Raw genomic sequence first — 27,950 nt, 5'->3', positions numbered from 1 at the left:
AATTGTCTAATCTTCTAATTGTCTAATGTTAATCTTTTTCTAACATAGTCGTTACACCTGTATGAGCAAATGGATATTCAGACACTCCAATAAGCTCGTGCAGAAAGACCGAACCACAAGTAAAACCATAGAGCTGAATTACAACAACAACATGCACTTCATGTCCTCCGTGCAGTGCGCTTAACAGTGGCAGAGCCTGACTCCGAGCTGGGGGGAGGTGGCCGTTAAGCACAGTCAAGCAGGAAAGTTTTCTGGCGGGACTTGAAAGAGGGGAAGAGAGAAAGATTTATTTATTTATTATTTTTTATTTTACTTATTTTTCCTTTACAATAAAAAAAACGAATACTTCTTTACATGCATACAGGATTACAGAAGTGTTCAATACAAATGTGACCCAGTTTGTGAAAGAAGTCACAGTATTATTTTGAATAAAAAAAATAACACCCTCGCAACAGATGGTACATAGGCTGTTCAAATATTCAATTTACTCTTATCAGGACCTGTTGGTTCCAGTTGCCAAAGGCATGACCTTCAGCTGAATTGGGCGCCCATCAAAAGAGCAAAGACCGATGTGATACACAGGTGTCCCACAACACAAGCAGCTGAGCTGAGCGAGAATGTGGGGAAGGAAAGTGGAGAGTCTTCGAAACAAAAATAAAATTTAAAAAATACAAATAACCATTTTGTTTCTCTAGAATAATTTCAGTCCGGCTTTCAGTCTGTGCAGGTCACTCTGAGTCCACAACAACCCTTCTGAATCTGCACACGGTAGTCCTGTGGCACTGCAAGAAAAAGATGTTGAAACAAAAGTCAAGTAAAATCCCCTTTGGAGTTTCTCCGGATAAACAATGCAGTCAACAGAGTCTCTAAAACCCTCAAGCAACTGCATTCAGAATCAACACTGAGAATCAGAATAGAGGGCAGGTTCCAGAGTTGTGATTGCTTGAGATAAAGTTGAATAATTTTTTAATGTTGTGCTATTTAATGACTTCTACACTGGTTACGTTCCCCTCTTTAGAAGGTGGGTTTTGCTCAAACAGTTGAACTGGTGGGAACATTCAGTGGAAATTGTTGGTCTTTTGACCATATTTCTAAACCAGCTCTACTGTTGTCTACTTCATTTTTTTAAAATAAAGTAACTTAAAAATACCATTCTCAACTTTGCTTACAAATTTCCCCAGTATGTGAAAACTACAAGTTTTTTTTACCACCAGTTTTTTACAGAAGCACAACGCACCTCTTCATCAATGGATACACTCAGTCCTCTTCCCCCAAATACAGTGCCTTACTGTGACATTAAACATTTTAGCTTTGATAGGCAAAGCTTTATCTTCATGCAGCGAACATGTATCTTTCACTTACCTAAAATTTTCTCACCATTGCCGTGCGCTTTTAGTCAGAAGTATGCGTCAGGATTTTTAAAAGTTCAATGGAGCAATTTTCAATTGATTGTGATTTGTTTTTTTTCAAATGGGAAGAAGTCATTCCATATGTACAGTCTCAAATTTATTGACAGAACACTCCCTTTCAGAGAATAGTGCAGTCCACATGCGTGAAGGTGCTTGATCGACTTTATCAGGGAGTGGCTCTCTGGATTTCAAGGTGTTTATTGGAAGGTGTTTTGTAACTTTGAATATGATTCATTCAGCAGCGCCGACCTTCTTAATCATTTACAGAGATTTTGAAGACCTTTAGTCTTGGCTACTAACTGGACACTGATTCATAAAGCTGATAAATTGAATGAAACAGCAAAATTTAAAGCCGTCAATTTTTCCCACCAATTTGCTCTCGTCTTCAGAAGATACCGACTCTTGCTGATCTATTGTTTTAAATGTGCTGCAGCCTCACAGCTTTCCCTTCAAGTAACTAGTCTTTATGTGGGTGCCACACAGCATCAATATCAGAATTTGACAGTGGAACGACATCAGTGGCTTTGATGAAAGCTATCAGTCTTCCATCAAAAGCACTGCAGCTGAACCCGATATGGATTTCACCGAATAGGGTCTAAAACACAAGTAGGCTGACATTCCACATCTTGGGTCATGTCGGCAAGTAGAAGGAGTCCCCCACCACCACCCGCATTATAATCATGCATAACACCGAACGTAATTTCAGCCCAAAGTCGCAGAAAGCAACTCCTGCTCTTAATCAGCCATGAGTCGAGCTCCGGGACAATACACGCCTCGATGTTTCAGAGCCAAGTTTCCACAAGTGAACATGACGCACATCCAGTCAACGTCTGAAGTCCCTGTTTGCAACTTCCTGTCACGAACCAGGTTCAATCAAGTGGTGTCTTTACCCACTAAGGTATCGAGTAAGCTATGTCGCTAATTTGAAGTTAAAGGTAATTTAGTCCAGCCCTAATTTATACCAAATAACTTGACAATGGCGTACAAGTCCTACGTGTGTGATTGCTGGTTTAGGAGTAATAATTTACTTCCTTGCTGCACCTCATTGTCTAATGTTCAGAAACAACTCAAGTCTTATGACTGTGCGCAGGCTTGTGTCGTTTTCAAAACTTCCATCACCCCATCTTTGTTATTCTGACAACTGTAGTCAGTCACCACCTACTCCTTTCCCAACGTTACGCAATTTTGATGATACAAAAACAGCTCAGCCGCAGCTCGGCCTCAGTTACAGGACTCACGGAAAACACTCTCTGTCACAATGTGTTATTTACTGAAATTGAACCGGCATTTTATTTGCAGATGATCATTTAAGAAACAGCTTGATGTTGTAAAGGCAAGACAATAAGGTTGGCATTCTGGAGAGACGAGATCAACCTTCGTGTGATTTCGTGAAATGCTGCACCCCCAACAAAGCTTGAAAAGAAATTCACATAGGCTCTCTCAGCGCACCTTGTCGAGTCTGCCTTCCCCAAAGGAATAACCATGTGTCATATGTCTCCAGACACATGACCCAGTGTTCTGCTCACTTCCTACTTGTAATCAGGATTAAAAACTAGAGATTATCTGTAATCTATGAGAGCAGTGCCAAGAGATTCTGGTGACAAAAAAAAAAGAAACTGCTTCACAAAGCAACAACTGAGTTATTACCTTGGAGAGCTGGGGTTATTTTTGTCTCAGGTTTTTGCAAACCGATCAGCTCACGAATCCTGATTTGGAGTTTTGGTCAAGCCTTTCCCACAATACCTGCAGCACGCAGAGCAAAGCCTCAGATACAAAACTTGGGCTCTCAAACTATCTCGGACTTCAGATTCCAAACATCTAAGTAAGGTTTGTGCTGTCGGATTAAACTAGCGCTGTAAAGTGCAGTGATTTTATTATTTGAATTGAAATCAAATCAGAAAAACCATCCCAGGTCCTCAAATCTTACGTCTTCATTTTGACAATAGCGGTACTTCCTGTTGAAAAAAAATGAGGAAGAAACTGCAGGTTAATTCGCTCTTGCAGAAATCTGTTATGGATCCAGATATGAAAAGCCAACATTCCCCACAATGAGGCAGTAACACAAGGGAATTGAAACCTGCTAAACAGGAACAGAACAAAAGATGTACGATTCTCTTCTGCACCAAAACACACCATTCTAGTTACATTTCTTCTCTCGGGTTTCAATGTTTACTTGACTCCAAATACAAGATAAGGGAATAGTGAGAGGGCGATTCCAACACGTCGACCTTAAACTGCATTGTTGTTGTTTACAGCACAAGTTGCCACTGGAGATGAGGCCTGAAGGAAACTTGTAATGGAAAATGCAGTTTTCCTGGGGATTTTTCTGGTCAGACACCCGTCTGACCCACCCAGACGCACCCTTCGAAGGTTGCGATCTGCTTTTCTAATTCTGGAGAGAGTGAGAATCTCGAGCTGCTCTATCAATATTTGGGGGGTTTCAAATGTGGCGGCTCCTCTCCAATTGGTGTCAGGGCAGCGATATAAAAAACATCATTAAATGTTATTACAGTGTTATTACAGTGTTCGTGTACCACAACTGGTTTTAAAAGATATGTGATGAATGAACAGGTATTTTCATGCATCACGGCTGAGCCGATCTGGCTCTCATCCAATAATGATAATCCTTGCTTTTGATAATAGCACCTTTGAGTCATCTCAAAGCGTTTCACAGAATGTACTGTAAAATGAATTGATTATATTTTGTGGGTGAAACGCAGCAGCCAATTGTGGATTTAATGATGAATTTTTTTTAAGGAAATATTACCCTCAGAAAAGCTATCCGCCAATCGACTAACTACCAGGTTCCTACTTACTGCTAGGTAAACAGTGTGGAGTAAGGAAACTTGCCCAACATTTTGCCCTCTCAGAACTCAAACCAGGTCTCTTGCTTGAGAGGTAAGCGCTCTAACCACTGAGTTACAGGACTCACCCAATACTTCATCTAATAGTAGTGTTCTCGCAGTATGACGTTGGAAGTCAGTCTAGATTATGAGGTCAATTCCTGGTATGGGGCTCAAACCCACAATCTTCTGCACCAGTATTTGAAACTGACATTATGTAGAGAGTAATTAAAGTATGATCCTGTTAGAACACACTTTGTCATAACATGCGTTGGCGTGTTTCATCACCTCTCCCGTAAATGTTAATTTTTCTAGCTCACTGGGCCTCATCAATAAACACACAACAAATTTGTCTTTTAAACCAAATGCCAGCACCCTCTTTTATCGTGAAATATCTGGAGATCGTTTCAACAAGTTTACTGCAGACTTTCCCATATAAGCCAGCACTTTTCTGGAAGCCTGTTGATCTGTGGATTTGGGTAAATTTGAAGGAAACTGTGCTGGTTCAATACGTTGACATGAAGTTTCCTTTTTAATCATCGAGTGAAGGAAAAACAAAGAACTATTTCAAGTGTTTGTTCAGTCTTTAGAAAGTAAAAACACAAGAACATGTGGCCATCAGATGACTCTGACTCACGATTACCTCAAAGAACTCGAGCTCACCACTCTCTAGGCAGTTTGTCACTATATTTAACGCATCTGTTACTTAACTGAAAATTGCTGACTGAGCCTACGCAAAGCTCCTTCTATTTCCCACCCTGCTCAAGTAGGTCCGTGAGCCTCAACCCAATGCCTTTGTCAAGCATCTTGGGAATGTGCAGTCTGTTACTGCCTCACTCCCTATGTGAGAGGCCTGGCCTGGGCAGAATGTCTCACTCTCTGGTTTATTTTATTTCAATGCTATCTCTTCTGTTGGAATGGTTCTTACCATGCTGCCTGTTTTTTTTTTCGCTTCTCTCTCTCTCTCATACTGACCTCCTGCTATATTTCTTCTCCCACAGGAGCAAACATCATAAACTCGCCAGCAAGGTTTACTTTGAACGTATTTCCTCCCAATCCCGGGAAACCACCCCATTGAAAACATTATATGTGTTGGGAATCTGATAAGGAGTCATTTAACGTCCTTGTATTGATTAAATGTATGGTTCCTTCCAGGTAGATGAATGTGACGGAGACAGCTGACTCACTTGGACTAGAATGATTCATAAGCACAAAATGTTACTAATGAAGGGTTCTCCAGCTTGTGTATCAGATAATCTTACAGCTTAATAGCAATGGTTGGAATGCTATAGCTTGTACATGTTGCACTGAGTTTCTGATCCAGTGCTTAGTTTTCGATAAAATTAACCTAACCATTCCATGAGTCAAAAACCTTTTTATTAGCCCAACCTGACTGAAATGAGACCTTCAAACATATCATAAGGTTTTGGCGCTTTACAGCACAACATTGAAGGCTGATTACTCACCTTCAGGCACGTAAACCAATACATTTCCAATTAACATAATTAGGTATACCAACGCATCATGAGTAGCGAGCCAAACCCAAATGGGGAAACCCCAAGGCCTGCCATTTTAAGACAGAAACTATCCAACCACCAATTAATTATCCACTAATATTTGTAAGAGGTGAAGCATCATACCCTACAAGGAAGCCTGTAATGCCGAAGGAATAGAGAACAGAAATATGATGAAACACAAAATACTGCAGATGCTAGAAATCTGAAAACAAAAACGGAAGTCACTGGGAACACTCAGCAGGTCAGGCAGCAGCTGTGGAGAAAGGAAGGTGAGTCAACGTGAAATATGGTACTTGGATTCTTTTAAAGAAAAGGTACCAATGTGTCTATTGGGGAAATAAATAGACTATTTTTTTCCATCATGTACTCCACACATCAGGGGTAACATTCAACTGATTGTAGGTTGGAAGATACTTTAGACATGTGCAAAATCTAATCAAATGATAGTCTTGCTGAAGCCATAGGGATTCTTGGTATCTTGGCCGAGGCTGCAATGTTTAGTATAAAAGTACCTATATTTGAGGCTACCTTAGTTTTCCTGTAGAGCTACCTGAAATTGTTGTCCATTAAATGGCCAGTAGCTTGTCCTTAAACTGCAAATAAATATTCCCCTCAGGTATAGCACAGGTGTTTGGATGGGAGGTGGGGAGGAAAAAGTCACCCATTATTATACAAAGATTGTTTTTTAAAAAGCGGGGAGTGCAATACATGTTTAAAGGTATCCAAACCAGTCAACGATTCCACATAGGTCCCCTACCTACCTGTGAATGGAAGGCATGCTCTCTCTGTGAACGGATGCACCCTGCTTACCTATTTGTGGAAGTATTAGCTGCAGGTCGATGAGACCCAAAGCTTGGGGATCCTAGAGTATAAGTTGGGGTGTTGGAGTTTAACCAGCTAAAACAACAACAAAAACTGCATAGCTTGCCATCGAGCCCAAACTGGCAAGTTTCCCTGACTATAAAATCCAGTCTTAACTTGATCACGGCAAAAAGCCCCAAATGAATCATGTAACATTCTGAACCTCTTTCCACAAGTCCCACAGACTGGCGTGTATGAAATTCACTTACTCATTGCCGAGATTACACAGGAAGCACAGGGAGTTCTGAAACCAAATCAAGCCCCATAGCAGCTGACAGGGCCAAGCAAACCAGTCAGCATTAGGAAGATGGTTCATTACTATCATTTAGTCTACGGTACTTTTTCTTTCTCCATTAAAAAAAACTCGATGCAAAATTATTCCCTGAATTGTAAACTGTTTTTTTCCATTCATTTGGCACGACCAACAAATAACTGTGACAGAAGAACGCAAAAAGAAATTCACAAATGGGAAGCACTACCAAGTTCCAATTAATGGAAGTCAAAAATGACTGTGTGCAGTTGAATTCCACAGATAACACACTCTAGAAACTTCAGCATAGTACCAATAGAGTCCCCAAAGTCAAAACAAAACTTGAAAATTGATATCAAGTTTTCAATGCCCACAGATACTGCAGATATTCAGCATTAAAGCTTAACTTGCAATTTTCATTATCAATTTAACAGCACTATCCAAAAGATCGTTTTGTGTTTCAGTACATAAATGAACAATATTGCCCATTGGTCACTTCACTGAAAGCGCAGCAACCACTACATTTAAACGTAATTCTGTAAGTAATTGGGTCTATAATCTACACACTTTTAATTTATTATCCAGAATGTATTTTATACATGTCAAGTCTTTGGGACGGCAACAATAACGAGATCTGATATTTTTACCTTGTTGTAGTCTTGTGACATTCGATGTTGCTGTCCTCATTTGCTGGCGGATGCAAATTCGGCATCAAGGTATAATTGTCCACTAAAAAGCAGTTTGGATCCTCCCTTTGGTTTGGTACTTTCCCGAGAGGGTAATCCTTCCAAGAAATTTGATCTGCAAAAATGTTTTATATAAAAAACAGAATTCAAAATACTTTTTAATTGAGAATACAGTAACTTGTAAGGCAATATTCTACTGCTTTACGTTTTATAACATACTGCCTATCAGAGCAAATAGAGGGAACTGTACTCAAGGAGACTGATCATTGACACCTAAGAAGATCTGCGTTTAGTTGAAATGCTTAGCGAAGTCTGAAGGCGCTATATCAACTGCAAGGATTGGTATTACTATTAGAATTATCATAGTTCTAACGACACTTTTCAGACAAGTTTCAAACAGCAATTGAAGTCACTTCTAAAGGAATCATTCTTTCAGACGTGTATGGTGGAGATAAATGGGGAGTTGTGCCTGGTTATACAGGCACAGACTTTGGTGGTGTAAATGCAGAGTGTACAATCTCAGCTCCTCTGCAGCAAGTGAATTGCTGAAACCATGGTGTGATACTTGTTGCAAAGGGATTGAGGTGGAGCACCCAACACCTTGGCTGTGGACTGAATACCCAATAAAGTCTCACCTAACTTCTCACAACTCGTCTATTTATATAATCACTTATAAACCTTACATGTTAGTGCAAAATCCAGTCATTCAATTGAACCACGTGAAAATGAAGACTTTGCTGCAAGCCTGCACCACCACTGAACTAGATTAATTCTGTATCACAATAGTACTTCTAGTGAAGTTAGGATTCCTGCGCCTAAGGTATAGATTCTGGATTTGGGGCTTTTACTTACTCCGTATTAATGAAGTAGATTCTGGTTGTTGAAAGGACTGGGCTTCAACTTAACTAGCGCTACCACACCTGATGATCAAATGTGAAAGGAACTTGAATGGATTTCACAAAAAAGGCACCTCCAGTCTTTGTTTTTATGTACCAGATAGTGGCACAGGAAGATAAACGATATAATCATTTGAAATACTACCATAAACTGGGAGGAGGGGGGTGGGGTGGAGGGTGGGGGAAAAGGAGGGTAAAAGCATCTAAAAAAATGCAAACATACCTGTGCAGATTTGCCACACTGACCCCTCCAGTACTTCCATTTTCTCTGCTAACAGGTCAAGGTTAATGGGCGGCAGGTCCTCCCCAGAGGTGTGACCCACCACCGGCTCACAGCCCTTCCTGAACTCTGTGTGGTCTGTGTGAGTTAACTGGATTGGAGACTCCTCGTCTTGGGGTTTTATTTGTAGGTTTTCCACGGTATACACAGGCGACTGGCTCCCGGCAATGGGAAAGTCAGAAATGCTGAAAGATCCGGGCTCCTGTATGTATATGGAGCACAGGTGCAGCAGTTTCTGCTGCGTGCTGGCCGGCAACGGAGGCTCCATGTCGTTTAGTATCCTGAAATGTTACAGTGAGAGCGACCATTTAGCTCATGTTTCAGAGCGCATTCAGCTGCTTTTGTAAATTAGTGATCAGCCAGCTGTCGCTAACTAAGTTTCACCCAGCAATTTCACACGTCCAACTTCCAACAGAATAATACAAGAAAGATGAGACATTTATTTTGGAGGTGAAATCTTTTAGGCTACCAACATCAAGATTTGCCTGATCCACAAATGAAATATTAGACTGAGATTGAACATCAAATTGTGCATTTCAGCAATTCATTTCAAATAGTTTTTTACTGGAAGAGATGACAGCAATTACTATGAAGGGCTTTGGGACTCTGATGTATAAGGCACTATAACCATGTACCCGATTCCACTCATTGCTTGGGTCTGGTATTACTACTGTACATAAATGCAGCGGTAAAAATAAAAGAATAAATCACATACGTAATTATGTTCTTGCAGATGGAACTGATCAACATCAGTCAGAGCAAGAATAGATCAGTGAATTTTCTGCTGCCTTTTGCCAAAAGTAATAAAGTGAACTCATTCTAAAGGGGTTCGTAGTCACTGTTTCCCAGAAAAATATCCGTTTCCATTACGTGAGACTGATTGGAGATCTCACACAAGCCAACTCACACCCTACAGTCCTTTAGCAGGAAATGGAAGCCCTTTGGTCCTGACAATCAAATGTATATACATTTCACACAACCAGTTGCTGCTTTCTGCATGGTCACATAAGCTTAGATTCATAACTCAGCACAAGGAGAAATCTCAGATTGGCACCAGAATCCACGATCCTGAGGAAAGGGTTTTCTAAGAAGTGAAGTACTAAACACGTAAGAGACGACTGATTTTCAACCCAAACCTGCTGTGAAGCAGAATCGCACATTGACCTTTTGAAAATCAAAGTTGCAGGGTGGAGCGAAATAAGTGAATGAGAGTGACTGAAACTCACTGCTGCAGGAGATGGGGCGTAGCCTGGCACGGTGCTGCAAGACAGCCTTCCAGCAGGTTGTGCCAGTCCAGGGCACACTGAGACAAAAACAACTGCCACGCCGTCCTCTTCAGCCTCTGGCGTCTTGAAAGGCCTCGAAGCTTTTTCCCTACACAGGAAGAAAAAAGTAGCTTAGTAAAACATGCAATAATGACATCCGTTCTACTGAACTGCGTCTAAAAGGCAAGCAACCCGAATTGAAGGAGTTGAAGGTGCACTGAAATAAAATAAATCGTAATAATGTAGCAATGAAACGACTCACGGATTAAAATTATCCTTTCTACTAGAAAATGAACTCTCAGATGCATAATTAAAACACTTAAACAAGTCAAACTGCATTTACTTTCTATCCCATTTCTTGTCTTAGGTTTCCTCTGAGACATTTACTTCCCTTGAAAGCTTGTAGCTTTTCTTTTTGACCGCGCCTTTGGTCACCTTCCTCCCCTCCCCCTGGCTCGGCCCCGGATCCGTTACTGGGAAGCGCTCTGAGACGCCGTCCAGCGTGGAGGGAGCTATATAAATCCAAGTTGTTGTTGTTGTTATTATCTTTTCCTTCCTCACAGCTCAACCATCTAACACTGGGGATAAGCCTCATTTGCTCTGCTTTATACATAACTCTTACATTGTGGTGACCAGAAGTGCAGACAATATAGTGACATACTCATACAATGGATCCTCCACTTCTCTCAACCACCCTTTATTCTTAGATGAAAGCCTTCTTTTTACCCACAAAATGTAGTCAATTCACTTCGCAGTATATCCTGTGAAGAGGTTTGAGACGTCTCGAAGACTTGATGAGGATCTATATCAAATGCAAGGATTATTATCATTATCTACTTACCTGCTTTAGTATTAGCTGTTAGTATCTCTGTGATCCAGCCAGTGACGTACTGAATCCTCAGTCCTGTCGTGTCGCAGCACTCCTTTAGCTCGCTAAAGAGCTTTTCTAGCAACACGGGTGTGAAATTTCGAGAGTGGAGGCACTTTAGGAGAGGCTGCCAGAAGCGACAGAAAGTACGAGGAATTCCAGGATGTGACAAATCCACAAACTCTCCTTTAACAAAAAGAGACAGACATTTAATCAAACTCAAATTGCAGTAGAGTATCTAGAGCAAAACCTCACCTAACTGTACTAAACTCTAAATTCAGAAATGCCCTCCAATTCTATGCAAATCATTCACTTATGTCGATGCGCAAAGAAAAACCAGAGAGAGAGAGAGAGGGATTGTACATGTTCAAAGTTGAAGGTGAGCAAGTATGAAAGGGAATTCAGACTGGAAGGCTGTCAAGGTAGTCAACTCAATTGAATCACACAAATCTAATCTAACCGAACAAACACAAGAAGAAAGATGATTGCTATGTCGAACAAATAACAATAAAACACACATATCAGAAATCGTAGGTCAAATGTGAAATGACAACATCAGAAACCTTTGGTCACATTTTGTTTGAAGTTTATATCCATTAACCATACATCAACTTTCAGCACTTAACGAGCTGATGTGTAATTACAACAGAAAATTTGAAACAAAAAAAAGGAAGCTTATTCCAACATTTCCAAATGCACTGGCTTGACTGTGCAGAAAACAATTATTTTGGAACGATGAAAGCAGAATAATCCTGCTAATTTACAGAACATTAAAAATCCCTTTCGCTTTCTGGTACGTCTGATAACACGGATTAGTTCAGTGCTCCCCTTGTGCTCAATAGCCAGAGGGTTTCCTAGCAAGTTACAAGTTCAAGCTGTAAGTCAAAGTGGGCAGCTACCTGGGCACTCAATATTTAAAGACTTTAGCTGTTCTTCTGTAGGGATAAGGAATCCATCATCAAGGAGTCCGAGCATGACCACCTCTCTGTAAACAAATTTAGAGAATATTATAGTATCATAATCAATACAATGAATCTATTTGTTTGCTCATATTGCACACAGCATCTTGAACCTGTGTAAGGATAATAGACAGTGGTGGTAAGATTTGCCTGGTCATTTACTTCATGGCTGTTTGCGAGCAAATTGCCTGCCATTTGCCCTAAAAAATACACAAGTCACTACACTTTACAATATAGCCTGTGACGCGCTTTCAGACGTCGTTCTGAGAAGAACCCAACATGTCAAATCTAAGGTTTCTTGTTATAATAATAAATCCTACTTATGTAGCTGAAGCAATGTTAAGAGGATGCAAATGAAGCTATGGAAAAAATATCTGAATAGTATATATCACCTATATTAAATAGGAAATAAAAGTAGGGTTACCACATCCCGTAGAGGAATATTTAAAAATATATCCTTTAATTTTTTTGCTTTATTAGTTAAGATTGCACACCTGGAAACCGAAAAACTATCAGCGTGGAAATACAGGTGGCAACTGAAACCAAGCTCAGTAGATATAGGTAAAATGCCAGAAATATGGCCCAAACCTTGGCACACAAAGCACTCTTGTCACAGGAGCTAATCCAGGTTCAATTGAACGGATATAGAGCAGTAAAAGAAGCCATAATCATGGTGCATAATTTGCCTTTGGTTACACACAACTAAATTATACATCATCTTCCAGGCAGGCAATTCTCTGTAGCAAATTACTCAATTAAGGAGCCTCTCTAACTATGAGTTGTGTCACTGCTTGAAAGAGGATAACAAAAAATCTGCAAAACTAACTAACTACACGTACAATGACGGCCTAAGGACATCACTCGTAAGGAACCCAACTCCTCTGCTTCAAAGAAAATGTTCCTTCTGTGACGTACCTGTGATTCAACTACTCTTCACTCTTGAAAATGGTATGATGAACCAATCAATTTCAGGAGAAATGTTAAACTACCAGCAGCACGTTCCGATTTCCTTGCACAGGAACTTGCCTTTAAACACAAGGTAACCTGCTCTCATGTTGAAATTGCAGGGTGTTACCTTTAGGAGACAAAGCCAGTCACCCTTGACTTTTGCACAAATCGCAAACGCAGTGTGATGGCCGAACGCTTACATCATCTTAACGCGCTCCGTTCAACAACCTGATTTGTTACCGTGATCCCGCAAAAACTTTCCTCCAATTGTTAAGGAGCTGTCAGATTGCATTCAACATCTCAGTGTGTGAATGACTTAAGCTACATTCAGTGAGTGAGTTGGTAGCCATAATAGCACCAGAGCAACAGACAAACTGCACAAATGTGCACACCTAGTCATTTTTTTCTTAAAAAAAGGATTTGGAAGTTTATGGGTTGATTGGAAAACCAAATCTTTGGCCTGTACTTGCAGCCACGGATCCAGTCCCACTGCAGCTACAGCAAACAGCGTGCGTTGCTGGAAGAAGCGTTTGCTAACAGGGCCCTGTTGCCTCCAGAGGCCACAGAAACTCTCCTATGATCCTGCTGTTAGGCAACAATGCTGCCTCGTTTATCATCCGTCTTTGCAGTGAAAAACAGTGGTACGTATATTGTAAGGTAACAGCATTGCGAGTTGGTTACAGTTTTAATGCAGAATATAGTTGTTGGCTTCAGTGATTTATATGGACATGCTCATGCTCAGGGATATATCTGTAGCAAAACAAGTTGAATTTTCCAACATGCAGTCAAAATGTGATGTAGGTGGTGCTGGTGAAAAGGTCACTATGTTTGTCACTAAGCCTGTGTGGTATTGTTTATCTTGAAGAATAGACAGGATCCAGACACCGCAGCCCGACAATCTGTTCTATTTTGGTTCTTGTGTTTGTTTCTTAAATGGCCCAATGTTCTGTTGCTTTATTGTAGGACATGCTGTGTTGTGCGTGGGTAGCTATAAAACTGGGACTCCCCGAGATAATGTGGTGTCAGATGATCNAAAAAAAACCTATGGAAACAGAATGTAACCTTAACCACAGGAAAAACCTTTGCTTCTTAATTAAAAATAGATGGGCGGGGTTTCTGGGACTCTCTCTTTCCACCACCAATAAAACTGACTCGTTTGTTGGTTTCAGTAAGTACCAGAGAGAAAGGGAAACCCTTTTACGGTGGTAACGCATGTACCAAAAACAGTGGATGACTGAACGGTACCATTTGTTTCCATTCAATCATATGTGCTTTCCAAAAAACAAACTGAACTTTATTGAAGGGAAATTTTTGTTTAGTTAGTTTTGCCAACAAGATGTGTCTGGATCCACCCTCCACATCCATATTTTTTTTCACAGAATGAATGTGTAGTTCTTGTTATATTGACACGCACACAAACACACAAGGTTTGGTCTTCCACATACAAGTTTGAATGTGCAGTTTGTAAAACACACGCATACTTTCTAAACTTATTTATTACTCTGTGCATTTTATCCCCATTATTATTTTCACTGGCTATACAACCCCAGACTCAACCTGAAAGGCCAGAAGAGATTGCAAACGTCTCCCTCCACTCTTCCGAGCGGTGCAAAGGAAGTGAAAACACGTTTGATTTTCACACCCTACCAAGCTAAATACTTTGTGGAGACGCTGCAAACTTCCTTCCTGCTCTGAGGTTCCTGCTAAGGCGAGATCCATATACGTTACCCACCAATTTTCAGACAGAATGATCAGAGTTGTAAACTTAGCATGTGGGGAACTAATACCACAAACCAACATCCTACTGCTGTTAGGGACACAGTCCAGAAACACCAATCCACCAAATCTTCACACTACATTTTCACAGCAGTTTTTTTTTACTAAGTGTTCAGATGCCCGGCTATAGTGATCAGACCCTTCTCTGGGTCTTTACAGTTAGCCTTTACAGATGTAATATAGCAAAGGAATTTAGAAAATAAACTGATGTAACACTTTAGCACTTCTGCAAGGGAACCTGCTAAATGCACTAAAATCTACAAGATTAGTAGCTGCATATACTTTTAATATAATAATAATCCTTGCATTTTATATAATGCCTTATCTCATCTTCAAGCCGTCTCAAAGCGCTTCACAGAATATACTGTAAAGTGAATCGACTGTATATTTTGTGGACGAAATATTGGATACAGACTGAAAAATTAAGACACTGGGACCTTACAGAAAGTGTTAATTTATGAATAACTCGAATCATTAAGAGATTCAGTTGGTGACAAAATCGTGCACCACAGGCTCGGTGTCAAATACAGGGACCTTTTCACCACCACCTCCATGACAATTCTGAGAGTGATAGCGATCCTGTGGAAGAACGTCACAAAATATAACCAACAAAGACTTGCGATGTAAGCCAGGTCACAATAGTTTTTTTCAAGGCAACTCATTTGAAAATGAGAAAAATAAAATCCAATTTATCATATAGTCTTTCATTGAGCAGAATTCCTACCATAAGATATTCATTAGCATTTGGCAGACGCGTAGGAGGAGGAAGAGCACAGGGACTTGCTTGTATTTCGTGGTTAAAACAAAATGCGAATCACTACTGTTGTTTTTTGCTTCAATGACAACTTGGGGAAATTATGTTTTAGTTTGATCATTATTTATGAATTTCAAAACAGATCTGCACATGACCAATAGAAATGCACACAAGGAAAACTTAATTAACATAATAATAATGCTTGCATTTGATATAGCGCCTTATCCAGTTGTGGAGACGTCTCAAACGACTTCACAGAATATACAGTAAAGTCCTGTATATTTTGTGTGCCTGTATGAGTGTGTGCACAGCTTTTAGAAAGGCTACGTGGAATGGAATATACAGCTGAACCTCATTCCCTCCAAGTCATTCCTATTCAAAGCACAGTAAACTATAGTGGCATATTTTTAGTAACTATATAAGTTATTCTTATTCCAGTTCTTTGTTGCCCCGATTGGATACCTGTTTTTCAATGTAAGTTGTTTGATTTGTGACAAATTCCATTCAACTTCAGGCGATGGGATGCTCCACATTTTCTTTGCCTTGGAAACTGATTTCTGTTCCACCAGGACCTGTAGCGCACAATAAAGACTAAACGTTAACTAAGCAGGTCTGTTGCCAGGCCATAGTGAGTCCCTCGTACTTCCTAAGCCAACAGTGCCATAATGTACCACTATCTTTGGTAATATGAGAATCACATCCACTATTGTTATTAAAGTGAGTAAACAATTACTATAATTCGTTATGCAATTGTGATTTTATATCATAACAGACTAAACTGCAAAGTGAGAGTTTTTTTCAAATATCAATACAATACTAGAATTTACAGCGCATTTCATGTGGGAAGGATGTCCCGAGGTGTTTAGTAATCTTGTTCAGCCCTGAAAGAATCCATTTTAAAAAAAATCTATATTGATCCAAACACAAGACTAAAGGATGACTCATCAAATGTCTGCCTCGTTTAAGTTAATGATCGTGAGGTGATGGGGGGGGGGATGCAAAAATAAAGGCGTGAATTAAATGAGAGTTAAAATGCCATTTAGATATACGTCAATAATAATCATCCTTGCATTTGATACCTCGCCTTATCACCTCATTGAGACGTCTCAAAGCACTTCACAGTATATGCTACGACATGAATTGACTGTATATTTTGTGGGCTAAACACGGCAGCGAATTGCGCATAGCGGTGTCCCGCAAACAGTCGTGACAAGGAATGGGAGGACCCCTCAAAGTCCTCTCTGACAGTTTACAACATTCCAATTGACAAGAGGAGATTACTGCGATCGGACTAAATTATGAGCAGGCACGTAAGTAAACAAGCACTAAAAGAGACGGATTCCCATTGATAGGCCTATAAAATACAAGATTTCAATCAAACCTTACACGGCGCTACTTTATGTCACCTGTCTCGCTTGTGTCATTCAGGAAAGAATATCTTACCGAAACATATCAAATCTACTTCAGAGCAGAAATTAGTCATCGGCACTTTCGAGGAGGGGAAAGAAAAACGATGGAAACGGTGGGAACAAATTGCTCGGCGTCAATCAAAATTAAGAATTCTGACAAGACAGATTGTTAAGTTGTTCTTGTAATTGATTGTCGGGAGATGGGCAATAATGTCTTAAGTTTTTTGAAAAACGCCTTGTTTGGTTTCTTGTCAAGAATCTTCGCATTTATATTTTATTTCCATTCCCCCATCAATTTAGGAGTTGTAAAATTATTACAATAGGGATAGCTATTTAAATGCAAGAAATCTAAACATATAAAGAGATATTCTGCAGGTCTGAAGTGTAGGAGGACTGCATTAATAAAAACACATTTCCCCCAGATTTCTTTCTTTCTAAATGTATGTCAAACCACCCCCATGTAATGATGTCTTGGCTGCTTTGGATTTATTGTTGGAAACATCTCTGCCACGAGGAATTTAAAGATAATGTTCAGATGTAAATCCACAAAATCAGAGACATGTAGAACATATTAATTAAGCTATTTAAAAGCTACATTGTCTTTTCTTCATACAAAATCCTCCAAGAGAGAGAAAAAAAGCCTCCTGGCTCCTTTTGTTAAGCATCAGGAAATGCCTGCTATAAATTGGATGTGTCATCCCAATGACAGCATCTAGAAAAATAAAGACTTGTGTAGTATCAATTTAAATCATTACCGGCTTAAGGATGTGTCATTTTTCCCACATGGCAGGACTGGCAATTCAATTTCTACCTTGACTGACTTTTGGACATGCAAAAGGCTGATTGGAGCACAGAGCTGTTCAAACTTATCACGCAAAATAAAACCAAGTACTTAATAAAAATAGAAAGCCCTATAAAATATGATCCTATTATGTGTCAAAATTTACCTTAATGGTGCCTTAATTTTACCTCCAGATTTCTAGGCATTCAAAATACATTCTGTACCAACTCAACCCAAACAGTGAACTCTCGTATTGGCATTATCCCTCTCCCATTAATAAGACTGATCTTTGCAAACTGCTTTGCTGATCCGTAAGTTTATTACGCAGTAATGATGTGTGACTAAATCATTTACGCTTGATTACTGCAACTGCAAATTAATATTTATTGAAACTCTTTTCTTTCAATCCAACTTCCTCCCGGTGCTTCTAATCTATCTCCCTCCCTGTGCGACGTTCATGGTTGCTGCCCTCTGGTACCAGCCCTCTGGTATCTTGTCCTAGGATTAACTCCTGATATGTGGGACTATATGGGATATCAGATAAAAACAATGTTATCCTTAAATTACATCTTTACACAGGCAAATACCATCAGGGGGTCACAAACAGCAGTTGACAGCCCCCACCCCACCCCCCTGCACAATATAATGATGTTGATCAGCTGTACTTTCTCACTGCCAACAAGCCTGGCAGAGATTAGATCGGATCAGCTAACTCAGTACTGACTAAGGATCAAAGTTGGGGATCCTCTCTGTTCTGTACACATTACCTCTAAACATCAAGCAGCATGTACCACCACAAATCCCAAAAGGGCGAGCATCTGATGGTTTTATAGTATAATTAACTTAAACTACTTGATGTGTGTGACTCAGATGTTTGAAACATTATGGAAAATTCAGCATATGCAGTATATTCACTGAAGATTTGGCTTGCTGCACCTAAGTACTAACAGATGAGTAACGAAAAAGGAAACAGCAGATTATTCCTTGTAAGGTAACAGTTACTTCTGCTGCGCTTAGAGGCAGGTAGTAGTACAAGGATAAAATAATACAATGGCAGTTCTCGTGTGATAAGAAGAATACTGGATCTGAACAATCCTGTGGCAATTTATGCAGAGCTCTGCAACAATTCTGCGATAGACTGGCCACTTCATTTTATTAAACTAGTGAAACTACAAGGGCTGCAGATTTCCCAAGGTTGTTATATCATTGGAAAACATGACAAGTGTTTTGGCCTCACCTTAAACTGTTCCTTTTCGTAGGAAATCAGCAGTTCTTTGGTTCCAGCTGTGAAACGAAAGAAATTGCCATTAATCATTTCAGAAATATTCCTGAAATTATTCAAATTTGCTACTTTATGATTAAGATATTCAATACTAAACCAGTTTTAGTTTGGTACATTGTAAAACTAAGGCACACAGACCAGGACAATTCAGGGTTAAACCGTAGCCTATGTCAAATCAGCTCATCTCAGATGGAGACAGATAAGGATGTTAAACCATTTCTGTTATGAGTAATCACCTCTTACACCTACTGTACCTTGTGCTGGGTATTAAGCCTTTGGGCACCACAAACCTAAACAATTTTAATTAATTGAATAAATACATTTTATGTTAACAAAGGACGGACACACTGATAAGTATCTTCTTCATTCAAATAAGCATACTGAATCACCCAGGAAATGCTGCATTATGCAATAACTGGACTGGCTTATTCCTTAAGAGTGATAATGTGATTTTGTGTTGCATTGTTACAGATAAATATTCATGTTTCAAGGATCAACAATGCTCCTTTCATAATAAACCCTTGTCAATCTTACAGGACTCTCAATTCTTACCTTTAATTGGAAAAGTTTTTTTTTTGAAAAGTTTCAAAATGGACTTTGAGAGTTGGAAGAGGAAAGACAAGTTAGAAAAGGAAGAAATTAAGTTAAAATAAAACAAGAAATTTGGGAAGAAAATAGAACAAAAATGACAACAGTAATGGCAAAATATTTAAAATGGATTAAATATTTATTTTAGAGGATTAGGATTATTATAGTAATAGAGTAACTACTATTGCAATAACTCTAATATTGGCATAAATTCACAATAATAATAATAATCCTTGCATTTGATATAGCGCTTTTCACGTCGGGAGGACATCCCAAAGCGCTTCACAGAACACACTGTAAAGTGAATTGACTTTTTGTGGGCGATCGCGGCAGCCAATTGCGCACAGCACAAGCTGAAAATACGTATAACCGGTCATATGAGACTGTCACAAGCCTGTCAGCAATCTACAGATGAATGTACTGCTATGTTTAGCAAATGTGGTTTACAATTAACTTGTTGCGTTAATCAGCTGAAACAAGATTACAGAACATTTAGCAGCCGGTCAAATCAGAAGAGCAAGAGAAGAAAAATGATAGCGAGTGAGGCAAGATAAGACAGAAAGTACTGATCAGCTAATGGATACGGGTTCCAATATCAAGTACAGCCTTGACTCCATAAAATATGGTCTCTATGCATTGCACCTACTGAAGTGAGAAGTTGTAATTTTTCAAAAACACGTTAAAAATAGAAACATACAAGTCCCCCAAGCATTGCAAATTATTGTTTGCAAACTTCAGCCCACGCACTCACACCGCCTTCAGAGTTTCAGATTTATTCATCATAAGGAAAGATTGACATCTTCTTTTCCTTTACACTTGTAATACCACTTTCAAAAGACAGCGAACCCCAGTATTGCAAAACATCAACACTCGAGCGAGAAGAACGTGCTATCAGCAATATCAAAGCTAGCCTTCAATATTAAATTGCAGATGACAATCAGTACAGATTGACACAACATGAATTGATGCCTCAGGAATCTACGTCACCTAAGATTTTGGGGGGAAAAAAGACACGTACTTAACTAACATTTCATAACTTTCATTTCGAAACATTCAAATCGTTCTTGCTCGTTTCTGCCAAATGACGAGCTATTTCCATTTTCTTTTCCCTCTGCTTTAAAATCCAAAGGAATATAAGTAACTGGAGAGAGGATTCCAAGATAAAACGTGTGGCACAAAAAAAAACATCTTATGACTTTTATAGAGCAGAATCATACTGCCTCAAACATCAATTTATTATTAAGTACTGATAGCTAAGATGGTGGTCTGCAAAGCAGGAGGAATATACCTTGTAGCTCCCTTTGTTTCAGTTCCTCCCGTAGCTGGGCTTCATCATCAACTTCCTCCTCTTCCTGGGAGTCAAAGACCCAATTGTTCCCCACATTGTTTACGAGCTGTTGATTCCAGTACTCTTGCCGCAACCACTCCAGAACAAATTCGCAACCTGAGGAAGAAACAGAACATTTCAAAAATGATTGCACGGCTGGCCTTTCAAACAGTTTAATTTAATTCTTCCAGAATACCTCTCCGATACATCTGAGGGAAAATATGGAAAAGAATATTTCTTGTAAAATGCATGATCCAATGTCAGCATCCTAAAGGAGGATTCTGGTGACCAGCTTTTACGATCTTTAACTTTTACAAGAGATTCTTGTCATCTTCACATCGCTGAATACACATTCTTTCTAAAAAAAAAGCTTTGTTGAATACAAACTAACAATCACACAAGCTGTTTGCTTTCATGTTGGTTGTCACTTCATTCACACTGAAAGCTGATCTGGAACCACCCAAAACCGAGAAGGCCATTATTGCCAGCTCGATGGACTCGTCCAGGAATTTGAGTAAAATTTAGATTTTAGTGTCAATTCGTACCTCATTGTGGTTCACGTTGGCTAGAAACCAGGTTCAAAAACAAGTCCCAATGAGGAAGGATGACTTGATATGGTACAAAAGGGTGTGAAGGTTTAGAGATGAGAATATTAACAAAGCAGAATGGGGCCCTCTGCTGTAGTTTCCATGCTATTGCTTGGAATTGTTAAAGTTCAAAGAGCACAGCGCCACTTATTCACAACCCAATATAAATCCTAAACACATCAAGATGTGAAATCCCTCTTTTAATTGCAGATCCCAAATGGGAACAGAATACTTCAAAAGCAAGTTGACTCAAGCTTACAGCTGGAATCAGCCCTTTTTTCGTAAACCGTTTAAAAATTGGGCACGAAAGAGCCAAAATACATCGATTTGAGCAAATGTATTTATACTTAACGTGCAGAAATCAACTGCCTCATTAGTGGAGGTTGTAGATTTATCATGAGTAAAGTCTGCGGCAGCTATTTTTAGAAAGTAACCAATTCAACTTCGTAGCTACAAAGAGTTTGTTTAACAAGATGCCATAAAGATTCTAAAATTAGCCATTGTACACTGCCAACAATGTCGTCCTGATTCTAAATCAGGTGACGGGATCGCCTTTCAATCTAACCCTCTATTTCACGTGTATATTATGTCATCGCTGGAAACAGAAAAGTTGATTTATAAACTTATAAAAACTAACTCGTCCATTAACCAAGAGAAAATTGAGCAAAACAATTGCTGACACCACACCACACCCATTTGAATTTTGGAGCAAATGCTATAGAGGCATGAAAGTAATCAAAGCAAACAGCATTCAGACTGCAATATAAGCAGTGCAAGCTACGTGCATATCAAAACACTCAACCGGAACAACAGCATTTGGTGTGTTGCAATGTATGTTACCGGTAGAAGCTCAAGCGGGTTCCAGAGTAGCTCCAAATCCAGCCAATACCGTGCTTTTGTCAGGCCATATTGCTGGTTCAGGTTCCAGTCTCTTTCTCTCTCTAATTTAATCTCTTCCCCAAATCCGCACATTAAAGTAAATGGAGCTGCTCCAGGACATTCAGTGTTTCTCCCTGTAACGTGTACCGAACAGAGCCACTTGGCGATAAATAAACCATATCTGTCCTTTAGCTCTGGGCATGAGAACTAAATGCTTCACCAACATACCTCAATAACATTCCTTTTTATAGCCCTGGAAGCAATGTGATTTGCTTCAGTAGTACGAAGAGTGATTCAGTATGGGAAGCTGGATTTCTATTTTTTTCTTCGACTCGCTTTTTTAGGCAGGCGAAAGCTCAGAACTGTGCCCAGCTGACAGTCGCATAACTGTCTCCGATAAAAAATTTAAGAACAGTTCATACATCAACATGAAATAAATCTTTAAAGCTCTTTAAAAATCATCTGCAATACAATCCAGTTTTGAGGAGCAGTCCTCCAAATCAAACCGATACCCTAACAGTGGATAGCAATATAAATAACCTGTAAGTTTGGACTCGGGTCAGTGAAAGGAAGGTGTTCATTAACTTCCAGGTTACAGATAAATTTAAACGCTTTCTTCTTGGAAATAAGTACTAAACTTGTAGCTGGCAAGAAAGGAAGTGCGTAACTCATCTATTCCTTTCCTTAATAAGGACATAGGTTGCAAATAAATACAAATCCTCCGGGGAATTATTTACCTTTCCGGCACCATGTCAATGTCGGGAGTTTCCTGTGAGTCAGCTCGTGTCGGAGATTCACTATCCACTCTGGAATATTCATCTGTTGGGGGGAGAGGGAGGGGGGTGGGGGGCGAGGAAGGGGATTGAGAAGGAGAAAAGATCTCTGTAGATACTGAATTTATTATGGATATTTCCCCTGCAGTGCTGTAGAATTACCTAAACATTGTATTTCATAAACGTAACCATTCTCATCACTTTTTCCTAAATAGCCCAGTTTGCCCTCCCTTGAACTTCTGCAACAGCTCCATTTATTCAACAGTCCAGCTTCAAGGTTAACCCAATTCTTCTTCCCAGTCACTCGAAGTGATGAATTATGCAGCTCACATCCCCCTCCTCCCCGCTAACAGTTCTCCAAGTAACCTCTTGAACTGACAAGCATTGTTGCTGCCAATTTTTAACCTTGTTCTCATTTTCCTTATCGGTTGCCTTCAAACTCTGAGAGCATGAGTACGTCAACATTGCCTAAGGACAGATACAGCTGAACGATTTTGTAAATTTCTTCTGACAAAGTTGAACAAGGTCATCAAAGGCAATCTTCGAAATACCAAAGTCTCAACAAGATCATAAATGAAAGTGTAATATTTATCCACTGTTGTAAAGTAAGAATTTAGCACTCAAATCATACAGAGGATGAGAGCACCAATTTAACTACTGTTTACTTATTTCATGTTAATTGTTTAATGGATCTGGATTTCTAGTTATTTAGTCCAAAGCAATCTGTGTGTTTTTTTTACATTTGTGCATTTTCACTTTGAGGATTTTCTGAAATAATAGGAACAGTTTGGGTCCACTAGAGGGAGACTTTACAGCGGCAGAGAATGCTCAGGGAGGGGTGAAACGGGGCGAACTGCTGCTGATTGGAAAGAAAGGATGCTGCTTCTACCAACCAATCAGATTTGCTTCGACACCAGTCGTCTACAGATGTCTGTACTTTTAAGAGTTCAGACAGGCCCGCCAATTGAAATACACGAGACAATCTAATTGGGAGAAGGCATGAGTAAAGAGAAAAAAAGGTTCTTTTAAAAAAAAGTATTACTAAAATAGGACAAAAAACTGGATAATTAAAGTAGGTAGAATCCAGGAAAAATATTCTCCAGGGTGTAATTTATATTTTTATGGGAACAAATCCTCAAACCACAGGGAAAACCCAAACTTAACCTTATTTTTTTATAAAACCCTGTGAACATTATAAATACATCTTTACATACATAGGCAGGATTTATCCCTAGCATATCATCTAACAGTAGATATAAGCCAAGTAGGTAGATTTATTCATCCCAAGTATTTATTTTAAAGTCTAAGGAACGGATCATCTTTGGCAAAAGACCAAATAAGCCAAGCACATAAAATGCGACATTCATGAAAATGGAAAGAAGCTGGGAAGCCATATGGACCACACAGACTCTTCCTGTGGAGTGAGTGCTGCATGGGTTGACTTTTCCTCTCTTGTATCAACAGTTTACTGACGGTCAGAGGCTATAAATCTAATTCACTCTACACATTCTAGTTAGCATTGGTCCAACTGTACCTGTTTGGCTTCATTCACATAATTTTGCAATAATGCAATTCAATCCAAACATCCATAAATAGATGCATATCCATTGCAAACCCTGGGCATATACAGTATATACATATATGCACAGTATATATATGAGAAAACCCACACAATAATACACCATTTTTAAGAGAATATTCTAGTCATCTGGATCAAATGCCCAATATACAACGGTGCTGAACAGAACACGGTGGTCACAAACCTTATCAGCCAGACGTCTCAGTGGTACAGCGAGCGGTTTCTGTTTCCGCTCAGTAATCAGGTTGACAAACCTACGGGAACAGTTAATTCAGTTTCATTAAATGTACGGCTGTCTCTTTGTTGAAAAAGAACGGAAAACTCTTTTATCAAGAGTAAAATAAACTTTCAAACCACCACCAGTGCGATTGAAAAGCACTAAATATTAGGTATAAGGTGTCATAATGGAACTTCATTAGCTGTAAGGATCCTTTGTGAAATGAGTTTGGATCATCTCGATCTGGCACATCATATAATTGCACATAAATGGGAGTCTCACTCAGAGCAGCCAAAGATTGCATACAGGGGAGACAGAATAAGATGTGCAATTCTGAGTTTTGAGTTAAAATGGGAATTTGGGAGTGGATTAGTTAATGCAGCTGTAGACTGCATCCACTCTGAGGCTACACCTAACTTTGGAATGCTTGACGTTGACAATGGGTGCAAAGCAAAGCAAATAGAAAAATTTTCTTTTTCCTATCACTAACATTCCACATTTTGACATTCCCTCACAAAAATTCAACATAAATTCCTGTGTGAATAAGCATCATAATTAAGAACTTCCTTACCGAGGGAAATACAGTTATCAGAAATTAAAAATGTTCATACATGAATGTTACCTGACAAGAGCAAGTCCATATGACAAGATCATTTCTTCAGATGGAGCTTCACCCAATTCATCTTTCAGTTTACACCTTACGAGGGCTGCAGTACATTCCACAGCAAGTGGACTATTATTGCCATACCTACAAAATAGCAACAAGAATGTATTACCAGGAATAATAAAAATATTACTGATTTAATGAAAATATTCCTATGTTTAATGATCGATTCCACTGTCAACTCTTTACTTCAACCATAAAGGTTTTTTTTGCTTTCTCACAGAATAGTGGGTTTTATTGATAAAACTCTAAAAAGGAATTGGGGAAGCATCCACTTCAGACAAGTACTGGGGGAAAAAAATGAATCAGTCTGGGTAATACTCAGAATACAAGGAATTTTGTACTGCTACACCTCTGGTGTGGGAGAAATTGGTGCGCAATTGGCTGCCGCGATTTGTCCACAAAATACACAGTCAATTCACTGTACAATATATTCTGTGAAGCGCTTTGAGACATCTCGTAAGACATGATATGGCGCTATATCAAATGCAAGGATTATTATTACAAGGATTATATAAATCTCTGTGGAGGGAAAGAGAGGAGTTTGGTTTGTATAGTTGAGAGGTGGTGATGAAATTCTATTACAGAATTTTCAATGAGTTTGTGTCCTTGCATAGAAATTTGCAACTATACTTCCAACTATCCAACAGCAGATGTGGTGCATTCCATGCTTGTGAACAAACTGGATGTGGAAGAAGGCTTGTTGTACTGAATGACCGTCGCTCAATCCATTCTTTTCCATCTGCTCCACCAACACGTAGGTCTATACCATGCTTGTGTGATTGAAATTGAAAAAAGAATTGCAACCACCTGCCATGAGAGAATTACTCAATCCTTGCATTCGATGTTACATCTTTTAACAGAGGGTACTTATAAAAGAGCTTCACTGGATTTTATTGTGAAAATGATGTAGTGACTGCGTATTTTATAAGTGAACTTGTTTGCAACTAAGCCATTTCCCTTCTATCCATAACGAAAACAGAAGTGGCTGGGAGCGCTCAGCAGGTCAGGCAGCATCGATGGAGAAAGGAAAGGTGAGTCAACGTTTCGGGTCCACGACACCTTCGTCACCTTTGTTTTGCATCACTAACACCTCTTCAAGCCACGCACCCCCCTGCCCTCTACCCCATTTTTCTCCCTCGTCTTCCGTGCCCTGCCTCTCCCACCCCCCACCACTCTCTGTTAGCCCTTAAAGGCCTCTCCCTCCCAACGTGCCCCCAGTTCCGACGGAGAGTGGCGGACCCGAAACGTTGACCCACTTTCCTTTCTCTGTAGATGCGGCCTGACCTGCTGAGTGTTCTCGGCCACTTCTGGTTTTCGTTTCAGATTTTCAGCAATCTGCGGTATTTTGCGGTGGGGGGGGAGAGAGAGGGTTCCCCCTCATTCTATCCATCTTTGTTCGGTCACAGGAGGCATCGCAGTCCGCCACCCTTCACGAAGTAACGGCTTCTGCCAACGGGTGGGTTAAGTGTGTGTGTGTGGGGTTGGGGAGTGAGGGAGGCATCATGGCTTGTAATGGTTAGGCGCGGGTGGTGTGTGTGTGTGTGGGGGGGTGGTGCATGTGGGGGGGGGTGGGGGGGGGGGGGGGGGGGTGCGTGTGGGGGGGTGGTGCGTGTGGGGGGGTGGTGCGTGTGGGGGGGTGGTGCGTGTGGGGGGGTGGTGCGTGTGGGGGGGTGGTGCGTGTGGGGGGGTGGTGCGTGTGGGGGGGGTGGTGCGTGTGGGGGGGGTGGTGCGTGTGGGGGGGGGATGGTGTGTGGGGGGGATGGTTGTGGGGGGGGGATGGTGCGTGTGGGGGGGGATGGTGCGTGTGGGGGGGGGATGGTGCGTGTGGGGGGGGGATGATGCGTGGGGGGGGGGGTGGTGTGTGTGTGGAGGGGGGATGGTGTGTGTGTGGGGGGGGGGGATGGTGTGTGGGGGGGGGGAGGGGGATATACAGCCCCGTCTTCCCCACGTACCCTCCCTCCCTCCCTCCCTCCCTCGTGCAACAGGAGAACGAACGCGGCCCCCGAATCAGAAATAAAACCTGCATTTGAGGGGCGTCTCCCCCTCGAGGTGGGGAGGAGGCCAAACGACAGGTGAGAGCCAGTAATAAACACCTCCCCCCCCCACCCCCCAGTCCTCCTCACCCCCCCCCCTCTCTCCCCACCTGCATGTCCAGGCGGAAATCCTATCCAGGGCATATCTCCTGAGCTTATTGTCCCCGCAGTACAAGTACTCGAGGACCTGGTCCCACTCGGAGCGGCTGAGCCAGGCCACCACATGCTCCCGTCTGCCCGTCTTCTTCCCTCGCGAGCCCATGGCAGCCACACACACGGCCAACCGTCACTAACCGCCCCCCCCCCCCCCCTCGCGCTCGCGCAGACGCACGCACGCGCGCGCGCGCACACCACCTAACCCGCTCGGCCCTGACGTGGAGCGGATTGACAACCCCGTCCGGCCAATCAGCAGCCGCGACCCCGCCCGCTTCCGTGGGCGGGTACCTCTCCGGCCGACCAATCGCGCTCGGTCGGCGGGGGAGTCGGTGGAGAGCGCACAGGCTCCGCGTGGGTGAG

General features: G+C 40.8%; 1 protein-coding gene across 1 annotated transcript; it reads right to left on the bottom strand.

The window, feature by feature from the left end:
• Window positions 1–285: 285 nt before the first annotated feature.
• Window positions 286–27,738, bottom strand: las1l (LAS1 like ribosome biogenesis factor). The gene is made up of 13 exons (XM_042340692.1): window positions 27,545–27,738; window positions 25,357–25,482; window positions 24,702–24,771; window positions 22,903–22,984; window positions 20,661–20,816; window positions 18,740–18,786; window positions 15,775–15,884; window positions 11,775–11,860; window positions 10,849–11,061; window positions 9,969–10,116; window positions 8,686–9,023; window positions 7,528–7,681; window positions 286–782 (listed from the first exon to the last, which is right to left on the bottom strand). The coding sequence occupies exons 1-13, from the start codon at window positions 27,694–27,696 to the stop codon at window positions 692–694; spliced, it is 1,773 nt and encodes a 590-aa protein (XP_042196626.1). The 5' UTR covers window positions 27,697–27,738; the 3' UTR covers window positions 286–691.
• Window positions 27,739–27,950: the final 212 nt, after the last annotated feature.

This window comes from Callorhinchus milii, unplaced genomic scaffold (assembly GCF_018977255.1).
Source record: "Callorhinchus milii isolate IMCB2004 unplaced genomic scaffold, IMCB_Cmil_1.0 Scaffold15, whole genome shotgun sequence".
NCBI lineage: Eukaryota > Metazoa > Chordata > Chondrichthyes > Chimaeriformes > Callorhinchidae > Callorhinchus > Callorhinchus milii.
Note: the sequence above shows the minus strand (reverse complement) of the source record. Positions and strands in the feature narration are given on the sequence as shown.

Excerpts from the sequence above, each read along its gene's own strand:
- las1l (XM_042340692.1), bottom strand. The coding sequence starts at position 27,696 with ATGGGCTCGCGAGGGAAGAAGACGGGCAGACGGGAGCATGTGGTGGCC. Across the intron at positions 25,483-27,544 it reads ATTTCCGCCTGGACATGCAG|GTATGGCAATAATAGTCCAC; the intron begins GTGGGGAGAGAG and ends GCTATTTTGTAG. Across the intron at positions 10,117-10,848 it reads AACAGCTAATACTAAAGCAG|GGAAAAAGCTTCGAGGCCTT; the intron begins GTAAGTAGATAA and ends CTTCCTGTGTAG.